This window comes from Camelus bactrianus, chromosome 10 (genome assembly GCF_048773025.1).
Source record: "Camelus bactrianus isolate YW-2024 breed Bactrian camel chromosome 10, ASM4877302v1, whole genome shotgun sequence".
In the NCBI taxonomy this organism is placed as follows: Eukaryota; Metazoa; Chordata; class Mammalia; order Artiodactyla; family Camelidae; genus Camelus; species Camelus bactrianus.
Window position 1 is genome coordinate 64,961,715 of NC_133548.1, and position 15,254 is coordinate 64,976,968.

The 15,254-nt window shown below is 37.3% G+C and overlaps 1 protein-coding gene across 1 annotated transcript in view; it reads left to right on the top strand.

The window, feature by feature from the left end:
* Nucleotides 1–3,614, top strand: part of CEP57 (centrosomal protein 57) — a 39,777-nt gene extending 36,163 nt beyond the window's left edge. The window contains exons 10-11 of the mRNA XM_010973335.3: nt 570–714; nt 2,389–3,614. Of these exons, the coding sequence (XP_010971637.2) occupies nt 570–714; nt 2,389–2,622 (379 nt within the window). The 3' untranslated portion in view covers nt 2,623–3,614. The remainder of the gene's footprint in view (nt 1–569; nt 715–2,388) is intronic.
* The last annotated feature ends 11,640 nt before the right edge of the window (nt 3,615–15,254 follow it).

Sequence of the window (15,254 nt, forward strand, 5' to 3'; positions counted from 1 at the left end):
TTAGTTCTAAAACCTCATTTTCACTTCTTAGTGACTTTGTTCTATCTCATATTTCAATATTTCAAGAAATATTTGTTGAACACAATCCTCGCACCAACCACTGAACAGGTTGCTAGGACTTTAACAAATACAGCTGTTCTGGGTGAAATGTCTCCTTTTTCTGTTACTGTTAAATGTTTTGAAGACCAAGGTTTACATTTAAGTTTTATTTCCTTGTTTGAGAGTTTGATAGACATTGAGTTTAGCTACACTCGACTGATAAGTTAGGACACGAGTGAAGAACAAGATCCTTCTCTAGACATTGCTTTTCTGCATGTGTAATGCTCTTGTCAGGGAGGTAGAAATACAGATCATTAGCTCTTTGAAATGAAGAACTCTTTTTGCATTTGCTTCCAGTGCCTTTTTGAACTTTTAAACTATCACTAATAATATGGACATTTTTGCTCTGTTTAAAAAATTGAGTCTCTTCTTAATGCACAGAGCAGTGGTCCCATGCTGAGTGAGATGTAGTGGACTTAACCAGGTAACATGGGAAACTTACTAAAGCCCTCCTTCTGTTTTTTACACAGTGATCACCAACAGCTTGCAAAACTTATCCAAGAATCACCAACCGCTGAACTAAAAGACAACCTAGAGTGTGAACTGGAGACATTAGTGGGAAGGATGGAGGCAAAAGCCAATCAGATAACAAAGGTTCGAAAATATCAAGCCCAGGTAACGCCATTTTCCTTTACTCCTTTCTAATGATTAAAAAAACAAGAATAAACCAATTAAAAAAAAGTTTCTTCAAATATATTAAGTGCTGACATTGTGTGTCATAGATAGAACACTGCAGGAACTATTTCCTTACTGTAGACCTTCTTAATTCAGTTCATTAATTATTGAGAATTGGCGCTAAGCAGGCTAAGACAGTGTTTTAATCTCTTAGAGTAGATTTCATCATCTAAGATACATCTTCCAAGTATTGAGTATATTTAGTATTCTTATGTGAACAGACTTTAACATCTGTGATGAATTTAAATGGTTCTAAGTTTACCCAAGTCTTTAAAAGCACCTAGAAATTCTTAATTTCTAAAGGAATAAATCAGATATAAATATGTTAAAAAAAATCTTTAGTTATATTTATATTACTGATTACATTAAATTAATAAAACAACTGTTTGTTTAGTATCCACCAAGGGCTTTCATCCGGAGAGACTGATGTTAAGAGATTACTATGACTGCTGGGAGGAGGGTGGAGAAAGGATAGAGGCGGAGAGACGAACTAGGCCATTTCAGCTTTTCTTTATCCGAGGTCTTTGGGGGTGGCAGCTGGGGAGAAGTGGACAGATTTGAGGTGAGTTTTGGGGTAGAAATAATCAGGGTTACTTGGTGCTGGATTGATCACAGGCAGGGAGAGGATGATGGTGCAGCTGACTGAAATGGAGAAGACAGGTAGCAGAACAGGTTTCACTGACATTTATCAGCTGGTTGCTGTGTAATAGGCATAATGCTGAGTGCTTGGAATATGTCATCTCAATTTTCATGGAAAGCTTATGAAGTGAGTATATGTATCATTTTATAGATGAGGAGACGGGGGCTAAAATTCCTAGCAGGTAGGCATATCCTACTGTGAAATTATGTAACTTGATGGAGGACATACTGCCTGCTCACTGGTAAATGGCAGAGGTGTGATGCAACCTTGGGTCTTTTCAATTCCAAAACCTCAGCTTTTAAAGCATTTTTTCTAAAATTCACATCTTAGGAAAAAATAAATAAATACAAGCAAATGATTCCTGTGGGGGTACTGATCTAGTTTGTTTCCTGTAGGTTAGATTTAACTTTATGCTAATGGAACACCCACGTGCCAGCAGCTAAAGTAAAAATAAAGTCCCCTATTTGAAACTAAATTATTCTAAAAATAGTAAAATAAAATTAAAAATCCTTTCATAGTATTAATACATAGCCATTATATCCCTTCATCCGTCTGGAATGTGCTGCTTTGTCTGCTCAGACTCGTTTCTAGAATGCCTTTCTCCTCCTTCATTTGTTCAAATCTATCCTCTTTCATTTCCCGTTTCAGACTTTTTGCCTTCTCCATGAAAGACTCTCCTCCAGACCCCCGTGTTTCCCCCTCACCCTGTTCTGCACTTTGGCCACACTGCCTTAACTTCACACACAGCAGCAGAACCGACGTGTTTACTCCTGATTACATGTTTTTACGTCACTGTGTATTTTAAACACTGAGTGCTAAATAACTAGTGCAATAGATTATTGAAGCCTTTAAAAAAATAAACCCAGAATACATTACATGCCCTTTAGTTAGGATGATAGTTTAAAGTACCAGTTTTCAGAAGAATATGCTGTCATTAGTTTTTCCTTTTTTCCCTACCTCGATATTTGGTGTAGCTGGAGAAACAAAAGATGGAGAAGCAGAGGAGGGAATCAAGACCCACCAGAAAGACTCTTGGTGAAGAGGGAAACAGCAGCAGCCGTTCTTCTACAACCACGGGGACCACAAATAAGAAGGACTTTGCCAAACCGAGACCTGGAGAAAAAAGTAGGAAAAATCTTCAGTTACTGAAGGACATGCAAACCATACAGAGTTCACTACAGAGCAATAGTTTGTGTTGGGAGTACTGACTGGTACCAGGCCATAAATTTTATTCAGATAATTTGTACCTCATCCATCAGATGTTGACAATGTACTTTCCAGGTCTCATACTCACTTATGTTGGGATTAATTAATAGCAAGTGTTAAGGGGCCCAAGCTTCATTACACAGGCTTCTTGTGCTAACGTATCACAACTAGATGTTAAACCATCTACATGGAAACCAGGGTAGTTTTAAAGGCTAAGAAGCCACACATACTCTGTTCCTTTGTTTGAGATGAATTTACTGTACTGAAATATGCACTTTGTAAACAAATTACCAATTTTTTACTTGTGGGTGTGATTTTTTGAAGTAGTTCTACATAGCTAAGTAAAATTAGGTTGAAATGATCAAAACATGAGGCTGTCTCACAGGCAATGTTTGAAAAGTCTCATTTTTAAATCTTCCATCTTCCCCTGGCATGGATTGCCCATTTCTCCTTTCCAGTACAACCATTAAATATACTTTGACAATTGATGGAGGTTTTCTATATTTAAATATTTATACATATTTAAGAGGATTGTTTTGTTTTGCTTTTTGACATTTCAAACATTCATCAGTATTAAATACACTTATGTTGACATTAATCTACCATCAAAGTTTTTTTAAGGACTCAAGCATTCATTTTAAATCAGTTAACTGAAAATTACAAAAGCATTTTTTAAAGTATAAACAAAATGTTAATAAAGTAAATGAGGTTTTGGAATGAAGAGAGAATGGGAGATGTAAAGCAAATACATTTGTATTTTTAAATAATACCTGTTTGTAATCATGCTATTCAGTTCAGGGCATTAAGGTTTTTAATCTTAAAACGTAGAAGAACCCCTTGGATATTTACTTTTATTGATGTACAGTGTGAGTGCAGTAATAACTACACATGCAATGGTCATTATGTTAATGTAAAGCATAAGTTTGAATAGATCGACATGTTAAGTTTTTACAAATTTGCTACTGAAATCAATAAAGCAGCTTTTTTGAGGAAACACTGAAATTTTCCTTAACAGCCTGTTAATAAAGGCTTTATTTGTTGTAATCTCTCAAAAAATGCATTTTTAAATAGGACATTAACATATGTTGAGAAACATTAAGAACATGTGGTGTGTAATACATAATTTACTTGCCTTTCTCATGCTGATGTAGAAACGAGGCCCAACAAGACTGAATTCTATCATGGATATGATAAGAAACTCTAGAAGTACTAATGAACGTGTTAACTAGATTGTAAAGAGATTCCTTTTTATGCCTCCCCTGGGATTGACGTGGAGTTCTCGGATTTTATCTAGACAGCCAGCATGAATTGTGGCTGCCTGGGCACTAAGCTTGTTAGGTGTCCTACTGAATTAATTGTCTACAGAGTGCTTAACTAAGTGTTCTTAGATTTGGGGGTATTTGTGAATTTCCTGAAATTGCATCTACACTTTTGCTTGCCTGTACACTTTTCTAACTTAGTAAAAAAGGTGTGTTTACAAGTCGGCCGTAGCCATCTGAATCATGCATTTCAGTACAGTGTGGTGGTGGCACGTGCACAGTGCTGTGGTGGCACAGAAGGAGGTGGGGCATGGCTGAGAAGGGAGTGCAACAGGGCTTACTTCCTCGAGGAGGAAATGTCGTCTAAACTCGAGAGAACAGGAATAAGCCCCAGGGAGAACAGTCCCTGGTCAACAAGAGGAAGTGAGCAAAAACAAGGAGGCAGGAGTCTGCACTCTACATGGGGGGACTGTGACCAGTGGGCTAGCACTGTGCACAAAAGCTGAGCTGTGCAGGTGAGAACAGAGGGTAAGCAGACAGCGACGGGAGGCTAAGGAGCTCTGACTTAGCCACATAGGTCTCTAAGTGTTATATCTCTCATCGAAAAGGGAAAAAGGACGCCTACGCAGCCAGTATCACAGGTAAGGTTATAAAACGTACAGTTGTCAACTCAGAGTTTTGTTTGTGTAGATAAATATATAAAAAGTGCTGACTGCCCTCCCTAGCTTCCATGCACAATCAGTGGATTATCTTTTTCTTTTTTCTTTTTCTTTTTTTACTTTTGTTAGAAACATCTTTATTACAGGTGCTTTTTTTTTTTTTTTTTAACACTTGATTACATGCATTACAGGATGGGTATCACTTCCGGTCCCTGAAATGACACTCCTGAACACAGCTTGCAAGTAGCTTTGTTAGAAACATCTTTATTATAAGGGTCTTTTTTATTGAATAATTTTGACATGGAACATTGTGTAACTTTGGGGTGTGCAAATGTGTTACTTTGATATTGTGATATGAGTGCCATTGTAGTGATATGTATCCCATTCTGTAAAGTACAGTGTTGACTGCCTGTATTCACTATATCGTGCATTATCTCAATGGCTTATTTACTACTTGTTGCAAGTTTGTACCCTTAACATCAGTTTTATCCCTACAACCGCTGTCTCCTGGTAACCACCATTTTACTGTTTTTTATGACTTTGACTTTTTTAGATTCTACCTGTAAATGAGATCATACAGTATTTGTCTTTCTCTGCCTTATCTCACTTAGCATAATGTGCTCAGAGTTCCTCCATGTTGTTGCAAATGGCAGGATATCCTAGCTATTTCTCATGGCTGAGTAATACTCTATTGTGTATATATACCATGTCTTTGGTATCTGTTCATCTGTTGATGGGCATTTGGGTTGTTTCCGTATCTTGGCTGTTGTGAATAATGCTGTAGTAAACATGGGGATGCATATATTGTCTTCGAAATGCTGTTTTCATTTTCCTCTGGGTATTTGCCTGGAAGTGGAATTGCTGGATCATATGGTAGATCTATTATAATTTTTTTGATGAACCACCCTACTGTTTTCCATTGTAGTTGAACCAGTTTACATTCCCACCAGCAGTGTACAGTTGACTCCTGAACAACAGCATTTCCACATCCGCAGATTCAACCAACCTCACTCAGATCATGTAATACTGTAGTGTATATTTACTGAAAAAAAAAAATCTGAATGTAAGTGGACCCACACAGTTCAAAGTTGTGTTGTGTCAACTGTATAAATTTTCCCTTTTCACCGCATCCTCACCTCCTGTTTCTTCCTGATGGTAGCCATTCTAACAAGTGTTGGGTGCCATCTCATTGCGGTTTTGATTTGCATTTCCCTGATGATTAGTGGTGATGTGCATCTTTTCATGTACTTGTTGGTCTGTTTGATGTCCTATTTGGAAAAATGTCCATTTAGTTCTGCCCATTTTTTAGTCAGATTGGGTTTTTTTGTTAAGTTGTATGAGTTGTTTATATATTTTATATTAACCCTTTATTTAATAAAACCCTTTATTTATTGGTATGCAGAAATTTTCTCCCATTCATACGGTTATCTTCATTTTTTGTTGTTTCTTTTGCTGTGCAGAAGCTTTTGATTTTGATATGGTACCATTTGTTTTTTGCCTTTTTTAATAACATTTTTTATTGATTTATAATCATTTTACAATGTTGTGTCAAATTCCAGTGTAGAGCACAATTTTTCAGTTATACATGAACATATATGTATTCACTGTCACATTTTTTTCTCTGTGAGCTACCATAAGATCTTGTATATATTTCCCTGTGCTATACAGTATAATCTTGTTTATCTATTCTACAATTTTGAAATCCTGTCTATCCCTTCCCACCCTCCGCCCCCTTGGCAACCACAAGTTTGTATTCTATGTCTATGAGTCTGCTTCTGTTTTGTATTTATGCTTTGTTTGTTTGTTTGTTTTTTAGATTCCACATATGAGCAATCTCATATGGTATTTTTCTTTCTTTTTCTGGCTTACTTCACTTAGAATGATATTCTCCAGGAGCATCCATGTTGCTGCAAATGGTGTTATGTTGTCGGTTTTTATGGCTGAGTAGTATTCCATTGTATAAATATACCACTTCTTCTTTATCCAGTCATCAGTTGATGGACATTTAGGCTGTCTCCATGTCTTGGCTATTGTAAATAGTGCTGCTATGAACATTGGGGTGCAGGTGTCATCCTGAAGTAGGGTTCCTTCTGGATATATGCCCAGGAGCGGGATTTTGCTTTTGTTGTTTGTGCTTTTGACATCATGTCCAGTAAGTCATTACCAAGACCAATATCTAGGAGCTTCTTCCTTTCTAGAAATTTTATGGTATCAGGTCTTATGTTTAAGCCTTTGATCCATTTCAGGTTAATTTTGTGAATGGTGTTAGGTGTTCGATTTCATTGTTCTGCATGGGTTTCCCCAGTTTCCCCAGCACCATTTGTTGAAGAGACTGTCCTTTCCCCACTGGGTGTTCTTGCCTCCCTTGTCAAATATTAGTTGACTGTATATGTGGGATTTAATTCTGGGCTCTCTGTTCTGCTGATTGGTCAAAGTGTGTTTTTGTACCAGTACCATACTGTTTTTATTATTGTGGTTTTGCAGTATAGTTCGAAATCTAGAAACATGATGCCTCAGGCTTTGTTTTTTTTTTTCCCTCAAGGTTGCTTTGGCTGTGTGTGTGTGTGTGTGTGTGTGTGTGTGTGTTTGTTTCCACAAAAAATTTTTGATTGTTTCCTCTATGTCTGTGAAGAATACCTTTGGTATTTTGATGGGAACTGCATTGAATTTCTGTAGAAGGCTTTCGGTAGTATGGGCATTTTAACAATGTTAATTCTTCTGATCCATGAACACAGGATATCTTTCCATTTGTTTGTGTCTTGATTTCTTTCAGCACAGTCTTATAGTTTTCATTGTACTGATCTTTCTCTTCCTTGGTTAAACTTATTCCCCAGTAATTTATTATTATTTATGCTGTTTTGAGTGGGATAGTTTTCTTTCTTTTTCAGATGCTTCACATTAGTGTAAAGGAATGCAACTGATTTCTGTATGATGATTTTGTATCCTGAACTTTGCTGAAATTGTAGAATAGTTCCAACAGTTTTTCAGTTGACTCTTTGGAATTATCTATATGTAAAATCATATCATCAGCAAATAGCCAGTTTTACTTCCTTTCAGATTGGATGCTTTTTCTTTGACTTGCCTAATTGTTCTAGCGAGGAATTCCAATACTGTAATGAATAGGAGTGGTTAGAGTGGGCATCTTTGTTCCTGATCTTAAGATGAAAATTTTTCAATTTTTCTCCATTGATAGTTATCTGTGGGTTTGTGGTATATGGCCTTCATCATATATGTTGAGGTATGTTGTTTTATACCCAATCTGTTAAAAGACTTTATCATGAAAGGATGTTGTTTTTGTCAAATGCTTTTTCTGCATCTACTGAAATGATCATGTAATGTTTCTTTCATTTTATTGATGTGATGTTTTACATTTATTGATTTGCATCCTTGCATCCCAGGGATCAACCCCACTTGGTCATGGTGTATAATACTTTTTATGTGTTTTTGAATTTGGTATGCTAATGTTTGGTTGAGAATTTTTGTATCTATATTCAGCAGAGATACTGGTCTATAGTTTTCTTGTATCCTCATCTGGTTTTTGATACCAGTATAATGCTGGCCTTGCAGATGAGTTTGGCAGTGTTCCTACCTCCTCAGTATTTTGGAACTGTTTGGAGGAAAATTGGTATTAATTCTTTAAGTGTTGGTTAGAATTCACCAGTCAAACCATCTGGTACTGCAGTTTGCTTTGTTGGGAGTTTTTTGATTGCTGATTCAATGTCTTAACTCATTATTGGTCTGTCATGGAGATCTCTCAGAAATCCAGGATGTTCCTGAAGAGCAATGGGACCCTCCAACTGCAGCCGACAAGCTGGGCAGGCTTTTACTCACCCCTCTGACTTTCCACCTCCCCAGTTAGAGAGGTTGCTGCCGCCGCTGCCACTGCTGCCACCACTGCTGCTGCCACCAACCACTGCCTTGGCTCCCGAGCTTCGTATGAGGTTCAACCCACTCAGTTTCGGATACACAGATGGATGGATCTCTCTCAGCTGTTCTGGTATGCCGTGCAGGGGCTCTGTTGTCCAGTTATGGATGTCCGATTAGTTCTAAGTCAAAGAGGAAGGAAGCACTCGTGCTATGATGCTGGTGTCACTAAAGGATTGTTACTTACTTAATTTTGATTTACAACGCTGTATTTTTTTCTGGTGTACAGTATAGTGATACAGTTATATATACATATTCCTTTTCATATCCTTTTTCATTACAGGTTACTACAAGCCATTGGATATAGTTCTCTGTGCTATACAGTAGGATCTTATCATTTATCTATTGTGTATATAGTAATTTGTATCAGCCAATCCCAAACTCCCAGTTTATCCCCCCCTCCCTCCCTTACCCACCTGGTAACCATAAATTTGTTTTCTATGTCTGTGAGTCTCTCTGTTTTGGAAATAAGTTCATTTGTGTGGTTTTTTTAGATTGCATATATAAGTGATATATGATGTTTCTTTTTTTGACTGACTTTCTAAACTTAGTATGATAATCTGTAGGTCCATCCATGTTGCTGCAAATAACATTGTCATTCCTTTTTATGGCTGAGTAGTGTTCCTGTGTGTGTGTGTGTGTGTGTGTGTGTGTGTGTGTGTGTGTGTGTAGACTTTATCCATTCATTTGTTGATGGACATTTAGGCTACTTCTATGTCTTGGCTATTGTAAAAAGTGCTGCTGTGAACATTGGGGTGCCTGTGTCTTTTCAGATTAGAGTTTTCTCCGGATACATGCCCAGGAGTGGGATTGCTGGATCATATGGTAAGTCCATTTTTAGTTTTTAAAGGAACTTCCATACTGTTCTCCATAGTAGCTGCATCATTTTACATTCCCACCAACAGTGTAGGAGGATTCCTTTTTCTCCACACCCTCTCCAGCATTTATTATCTGTAGACTTTTTAATGGTGGCCATTCTGATTGGTGTGAGGTGATACCTCATTGTAGTTTGATTTGCATTTCTCAAAATAATTAGTGATGTTGAGTATCTTCATGTACCTATTGGCCATCTGTATGTCGTCTTTGAAGAAATGTCTATTTAGACCATATGCCCATTTTTTGATTGGATGTTTGTTTTCTTGATACTGAGCTTTGTGAGCTGCTCCTGTATTTTGAAAATTAATCCCTTGTCCATTGACTCTTTTGCAAATATTTTCTCCCATTCTGTAGGTTGTCTTTTCATTTTGTTTATGGTTTCTTTTGCTGTGCAAAAGCTTTTAAGTTTAATTAGGTCCCATTTGTTTTTGTTTTTATTTCCATTATTCTGGGAGGCAAATCCAAAAAAAATACTGCTGTGATTTATGTCAAAGTATTCTTCCGATGTTTTCCTCTAGGAATTTTAACAGTATCCTGTCTTATATTCAGGCTTTTAATCCAATTTAAGTTTATTTTTGTAAATAGTGTTAGAGAATGTTCTAAATTTGATTGTTTTACACGTAGCTGTTGAGTTTTCCCAGCACCACTTATTGAAGAGACTGTCTTCTCCAGTGTATGTTCTTGCCTCCTTTGTCGTAGGTTAATTGACTATAAGTGTGTGGGTTTATTTCTGGACTTTTATCCTATTCCATTGGTCTATGTGTCTGTTTTTGTGCCAGTACCATAATGCTTTGATCACTGTAGCTGTGTGCAATCATCTAAAGTCAGGAAGCTTGATTCCTCCAGTTTTGTTGTTCTTTCTCAAGATTGTTTTGACTATTCGGGGTCTTTGTATTTCCACATAAATTTTAAGCTTTTTTTCTTCCAGTTCTCTGGAAAATGCCATTGGTAATTTGATAGGGATTGCACTGAATCTCTAGATTGCCTTGGGTGGTGTAGCCACTATAACAGTGTTGATTTTTCTAATCTAAGAACATGGCATGTTCTTTTCATCTGTTTGTGTCTTCAATTTCTTTCATTAGGGTCGGGTTTTATGAATACAGGTCCTTTGTCTCCTTAGGTAGGTTTATTACTAGGTATTTTTTTCTTTCTAAAATGATGGTAAATGGAATTGCTTCCTTAATTTCTCTTATATTTCATTGTTAGTGTATAGAAATGCAGCAGATTTACGTGTATTCATTTTGTACTCTGAAACTTTACCAAACTCATTGATGAGCTCTAGTAGTTTTTTGGTAGCATCTTTAGGATTTTCTATGTATCATGTCATCTGCAAACAGTGATAGTTTTACTACATCTTTTCCAATTTGGATTCCTTTCATTTCTTTTTCTTCTCTGATTGCTGTGGCTAGGACTTCCAAAATTATGTTGAATAGAAGTGAGGAAAAAGGGCATCCTTGTCTTGTTCCTGATCTTAGAGGAAATGCTTTCAGTTTTTCACCGTTGAGTATGATGTTAGCTATGGGTTTGTTATCTTTATTATGTTGAAGTATGTTACCTCTGTCCCCACTTTCTGGAGAGTTTTTATCATAAATGGATGTTGAACTTTGTCAGAAGCATTTTCTGCATCTATTGAGATGATCATACGGTTTTTGTTCTTTAATTTGTTAATGTGGTTGTTGTATTGCATGACTGATTTGCAGATATTGAAAAATGCTTGAATCCCTGAATAAATCCCACTTGATTATGGTGTATGATCATTTAAATGTATTTTTGGAGTCAGTCAGCTAGTGTTTTGTTGAGGATTTTTGCATCTATGTTTATCAGTGATATTGGCCTGTAATTTTCTTTTTTTGTGGTATCTTTGTTTTTGGTATCAGTGATGGTGGCCACATAAAATGAGTTTGGAAGTGCTCCTTCCTCTGCAACTTTTTGGAAATGTTTCAGGATAGGAGTTAACTATTCTCTAAATGTTTGGTAGAATTCACCTGTGAAGCTATCTGTCTGGTCCTGGACTTTTGGGGAGTTTGTTAAATTACTGTTTGTTGGGAGTTTTTTAAATTACTGATACAATTTCAGTACTCGTAATTGGTCTGTTCATAATTTCTGTTTCCTCCTGTTTCAGTTTCAGGAGATTGTAGCTTTCTAAGAATTTGTCCTTTTCTTCTAGTTTGTTCATTTTATTGGTGTATAGTTGCTCATAATAGTCTCTTATGGTCTTATGGTCCTTTGTATTTCTGTGGTGTCAGTTATAACTTCTTTTTCATTAAGAATTTTATTGATTTAGGCCCTCTCCCATTTTTTCTTGATGAGTCTAGCTAAAGGTTTATCCATTTTATTTTTCTTTTCAAAGAATCAGTATTTAGTTTCATTGATCTTTTCTATTGCTTTTTTAGTCTCCATTTGTTTCTGCTCTGATCCTTTATGATTCTTTTCCTTCTACTAACTTTGGGTTTTGTCTGTTCTTTCTCTGGTTGCTTTAAGTGTAAGGTTAGGTTGTTTATTTGACATTGTTCTTGTTTCCTAAAATAATCTTGTGTATCTATAAACTTCCCTCTTAGAAGTGCTTTTGCTAAGTCCCACAGGTTTTGGATTGTCATGTTTTTGTTTCCATTTGTCTCTAGGTATTAATTTATTTCCTCTTTGATTTCTTCAGTGATCAATTGGTTGTGTAGTAGCATATTGTTTAGACTCCACATGTTTGGGATTTTTGGGTTTTTTGTTCTTGTTTTTGTTTTTTTTGAGTTATAGTCATTTTACAATGTTGTATCAGATTCTAGTGTACAGCACAATTTTTCATTTATACATGAACATACATATATTCATTGTCACATTTTTTTTCACTGAGCTACAAGATCTTGTATATATTTCCCTGTGGTATACAGTATAATCTTGTTTATCTATTCTGCATATGCCTGTCAGTATCTACAAATTTTGAAATCCCAGTCTGTCCCTTCCCACCCCCTGGCCCCTTGGCAACCACAAGTTTGTATTCTATGTCTATGAGTCTATTTCTTTTTTGTATTTATGGGGGTTTTTTTGTTTTGTTTTTTTTTTTTTTAGATTCCACATATGAGCGATCTCATAAGGTATTTTTCTTTCTCTTTTCGGCTTACTTCACTTAGAATGACATTCTCCAGGGACATCCATGTTGCTGCAAATGGCGTTATGTTGTTTTTTATGGCTGAATAGTATTCCATTGTATAAATATACCACATCTTCTTTATCCAGTCATCTGTTGATGGACATTTAGGTTGTTTCCATGTCTTAGCTATTGAAGATAGTGCTGCTATGAACATTGGGGTGCAGGTGTCTTTTTGAAGTAGGGTTCCTTCTGGATGTTTGCAAGTTTTTTCTTATAGTTGATTTCTAATTTCATAATGTCAGATGCTTGGTATGATTTCAGTTTTCTTAAGTTTCCTGAGGTTTGCTTTGTGATCCTAGAGAAAATTCCTTATGTGCTTGAGAATAATATTAATTCTGTTGGTTTCGGGTGGAGTGCTCTATAGATAGCAAAAAAATCCATCTGGTTTAGTATGTCATTTAAGGCCTGTATTTCCTTATTGACTTTCTATCTGGATGATCTGTCCATTGATGTGAGTGGGGTGTTAAGTTCCCCCCTCATTGTGTGTCAGTATCTCCTTTTATATCTGTTAACAGTTGCCTTATATATTGAGGTACTCCTGTGTTGGGTACATATATATTTACAGTTGTTACATCTTCTTGGGTTGGTCCCTTGAGTATTATGTAGTTCCTTCTTTGTCTTGTGTCTTTTTTTTTTTTTTAATCTATTTTGTCTGATGTAAGTACTGCTACTCCAGCTTTCTTTTGGTTTCCATTTGCATGGAATACCTTTTTCCATTCCCTCAGTTTCAGCCTGTATGTGTCTCTAGCTCTGAAGTGGGTCTCTTGTAGATAGTATATATATGGTCTTGTTTTTGTATCCATTCAGTCTGTCTGTCTCTTTTGGTTGGAGCATTTAATCCATTTACATTTAAGGTAATTATCGATACATAAGTTCTTATTGCCATTTTGTTAATCATTTTGCATGTTTTTGTGGGTCTTTTTTTCCCCTTTCTTCATTTTTTTTTCTTGTGATTTGATGACTATCTTTAGCATTATGTTTGGATTCTTCTTTTTTGTGTGTATATCTAGTATAGATTTTTGTTTGCAGTTACCATGAGGTTTTGGTATAGAAGTCTATATATATATATATTTATCCATGATTGTTTTAAGTTGCTGATCCCTTAATTTCAAATGCACTTTAGAAACCCTGCATTCGTCCTCTCCTCCTCTCACAATTACTTGTTTTGATGTCATATTTTACATGTAATTGTTTTGTGTATCCTTTAACTGCTTGTTGTGCATATAGATGATTTTACTTTTAACTTCCCTCTTAGTTTGTGTGTGGATGATTTCCTACCTTTACTGTATGTTTGCCTTTAGTGGTAAGCTTTTCCATTCTATAATTTTCTTTTTTCTAGTTGTGGCCTTTTCTTTTCTACCCAGAGCAGTTCCTTTAGCATTTGTTGTAAAGTTGTTTTGGTGGTGCTGAATTCTTTTAGATTTTGCTTATCTACAAAGCTTTTGATTTCTCCATCAAATCTGAATGAGAGCCTTGCTGGGTAGAGTATTCTTGGCTTTAGGTTTTTCTCTTTCATCCCTTTAAATATATCATGCCACTCGCTTCTGGCCTGTAGAGTTTCTGCTGAAAAAACAGCTGATAACCTTATGGGAGTTCCGTTACATGCTATTTGTTGCTTTCCTCTTGCTGCTTTTAATATTTTATCTTTAATTTTTGTCAGTTTAATTACTATGTGCCTCCGCATGCTCCTCTATGTGGAACTCTCTGCGCTTCCTGGACTTGGGTGACCTTCCTTTCCCAAGTCAGGGAATTCACTTCATTCATTTCAGTTACTGTGTTCTTCAGCAGTGTTTGGCTGCTCTTTATATCTTCTGTATCTTTGCTGAAAACGTCTGGCTTCTCAATCAGTGCTGCATCCAGTCTCCTCCTGAGGTCTGTGATCATCTTCATGGTCATTCCCTGAACTCCTTCTTGAGTGGATTGCCTGTCTCCTCATCACTTAGTTCTTGTGGGGTTTTATTTTGTTCCTTTTTCTTAAACATAACATATTCCTTTGCCACCTCATTGTGTCTACATTTCTATTTGCAGTTTTATGTGTGTGGTAGGTTAGTTACATTTCTCAACCTTGGAGAAGTGGTCCTCTGTGTGAGACAGCCTATACGTTCCAGCAGTGCACTCCCTTCTTGCCACCCAAGGGGTCAGGGGCCAGCTGGTCCCAGAGTCTGGCCTGCATTTGTAGACTCCTTCCACGGGCTGTGGGATTGTTCTTTTCTTACTTTGGTGTCTGCCCCCTGGAGGGTGAGGCTGGTCTAGAGGCTTGTGCAGGTTTCCTGGAGGAAGGGGCCAGTGCCTGCCCACTGGTGAGTGGAGCTAGGTCCTGGCCAGTCCCTGGCCACCTATAGAGGTGGCTGTGGGCTCAGGCGGACTTTTTGAAGCCTGTCTGCTGATGGGGCTGTGTTCCCACCCAGTTAGCTGTTTGGCCTGAAGCATCTCAGCACTTCAGCCTACAGGATGTTGGGCAGGGCCAGGTCTTGGTGCTAATGACCCAAGCAATATGTCAGCCTCTAGGAAAGTTCATGTGGCTGAAGGCTCCCTGAACATCTGCCACCAGCTTTTATGTCCCCTGGGTAAGCCACAGCCACCCCCAACCTCCCCAGGAGACCTCCCAAGACCAGCAGGCAGGTCTAACCCAGACTCCTTTGAAATCACTACTTCTGCCCTTGGTGGTCCCAGTGCACGTGGGATTGTGTGTGCGCTCTGTAAGAGTGAAGCCTGTTTCCCCCAGGCCTTTGGTGCTCCTGCAGTTAAGCCCCACTGGCCTTCAAAGCCAAATG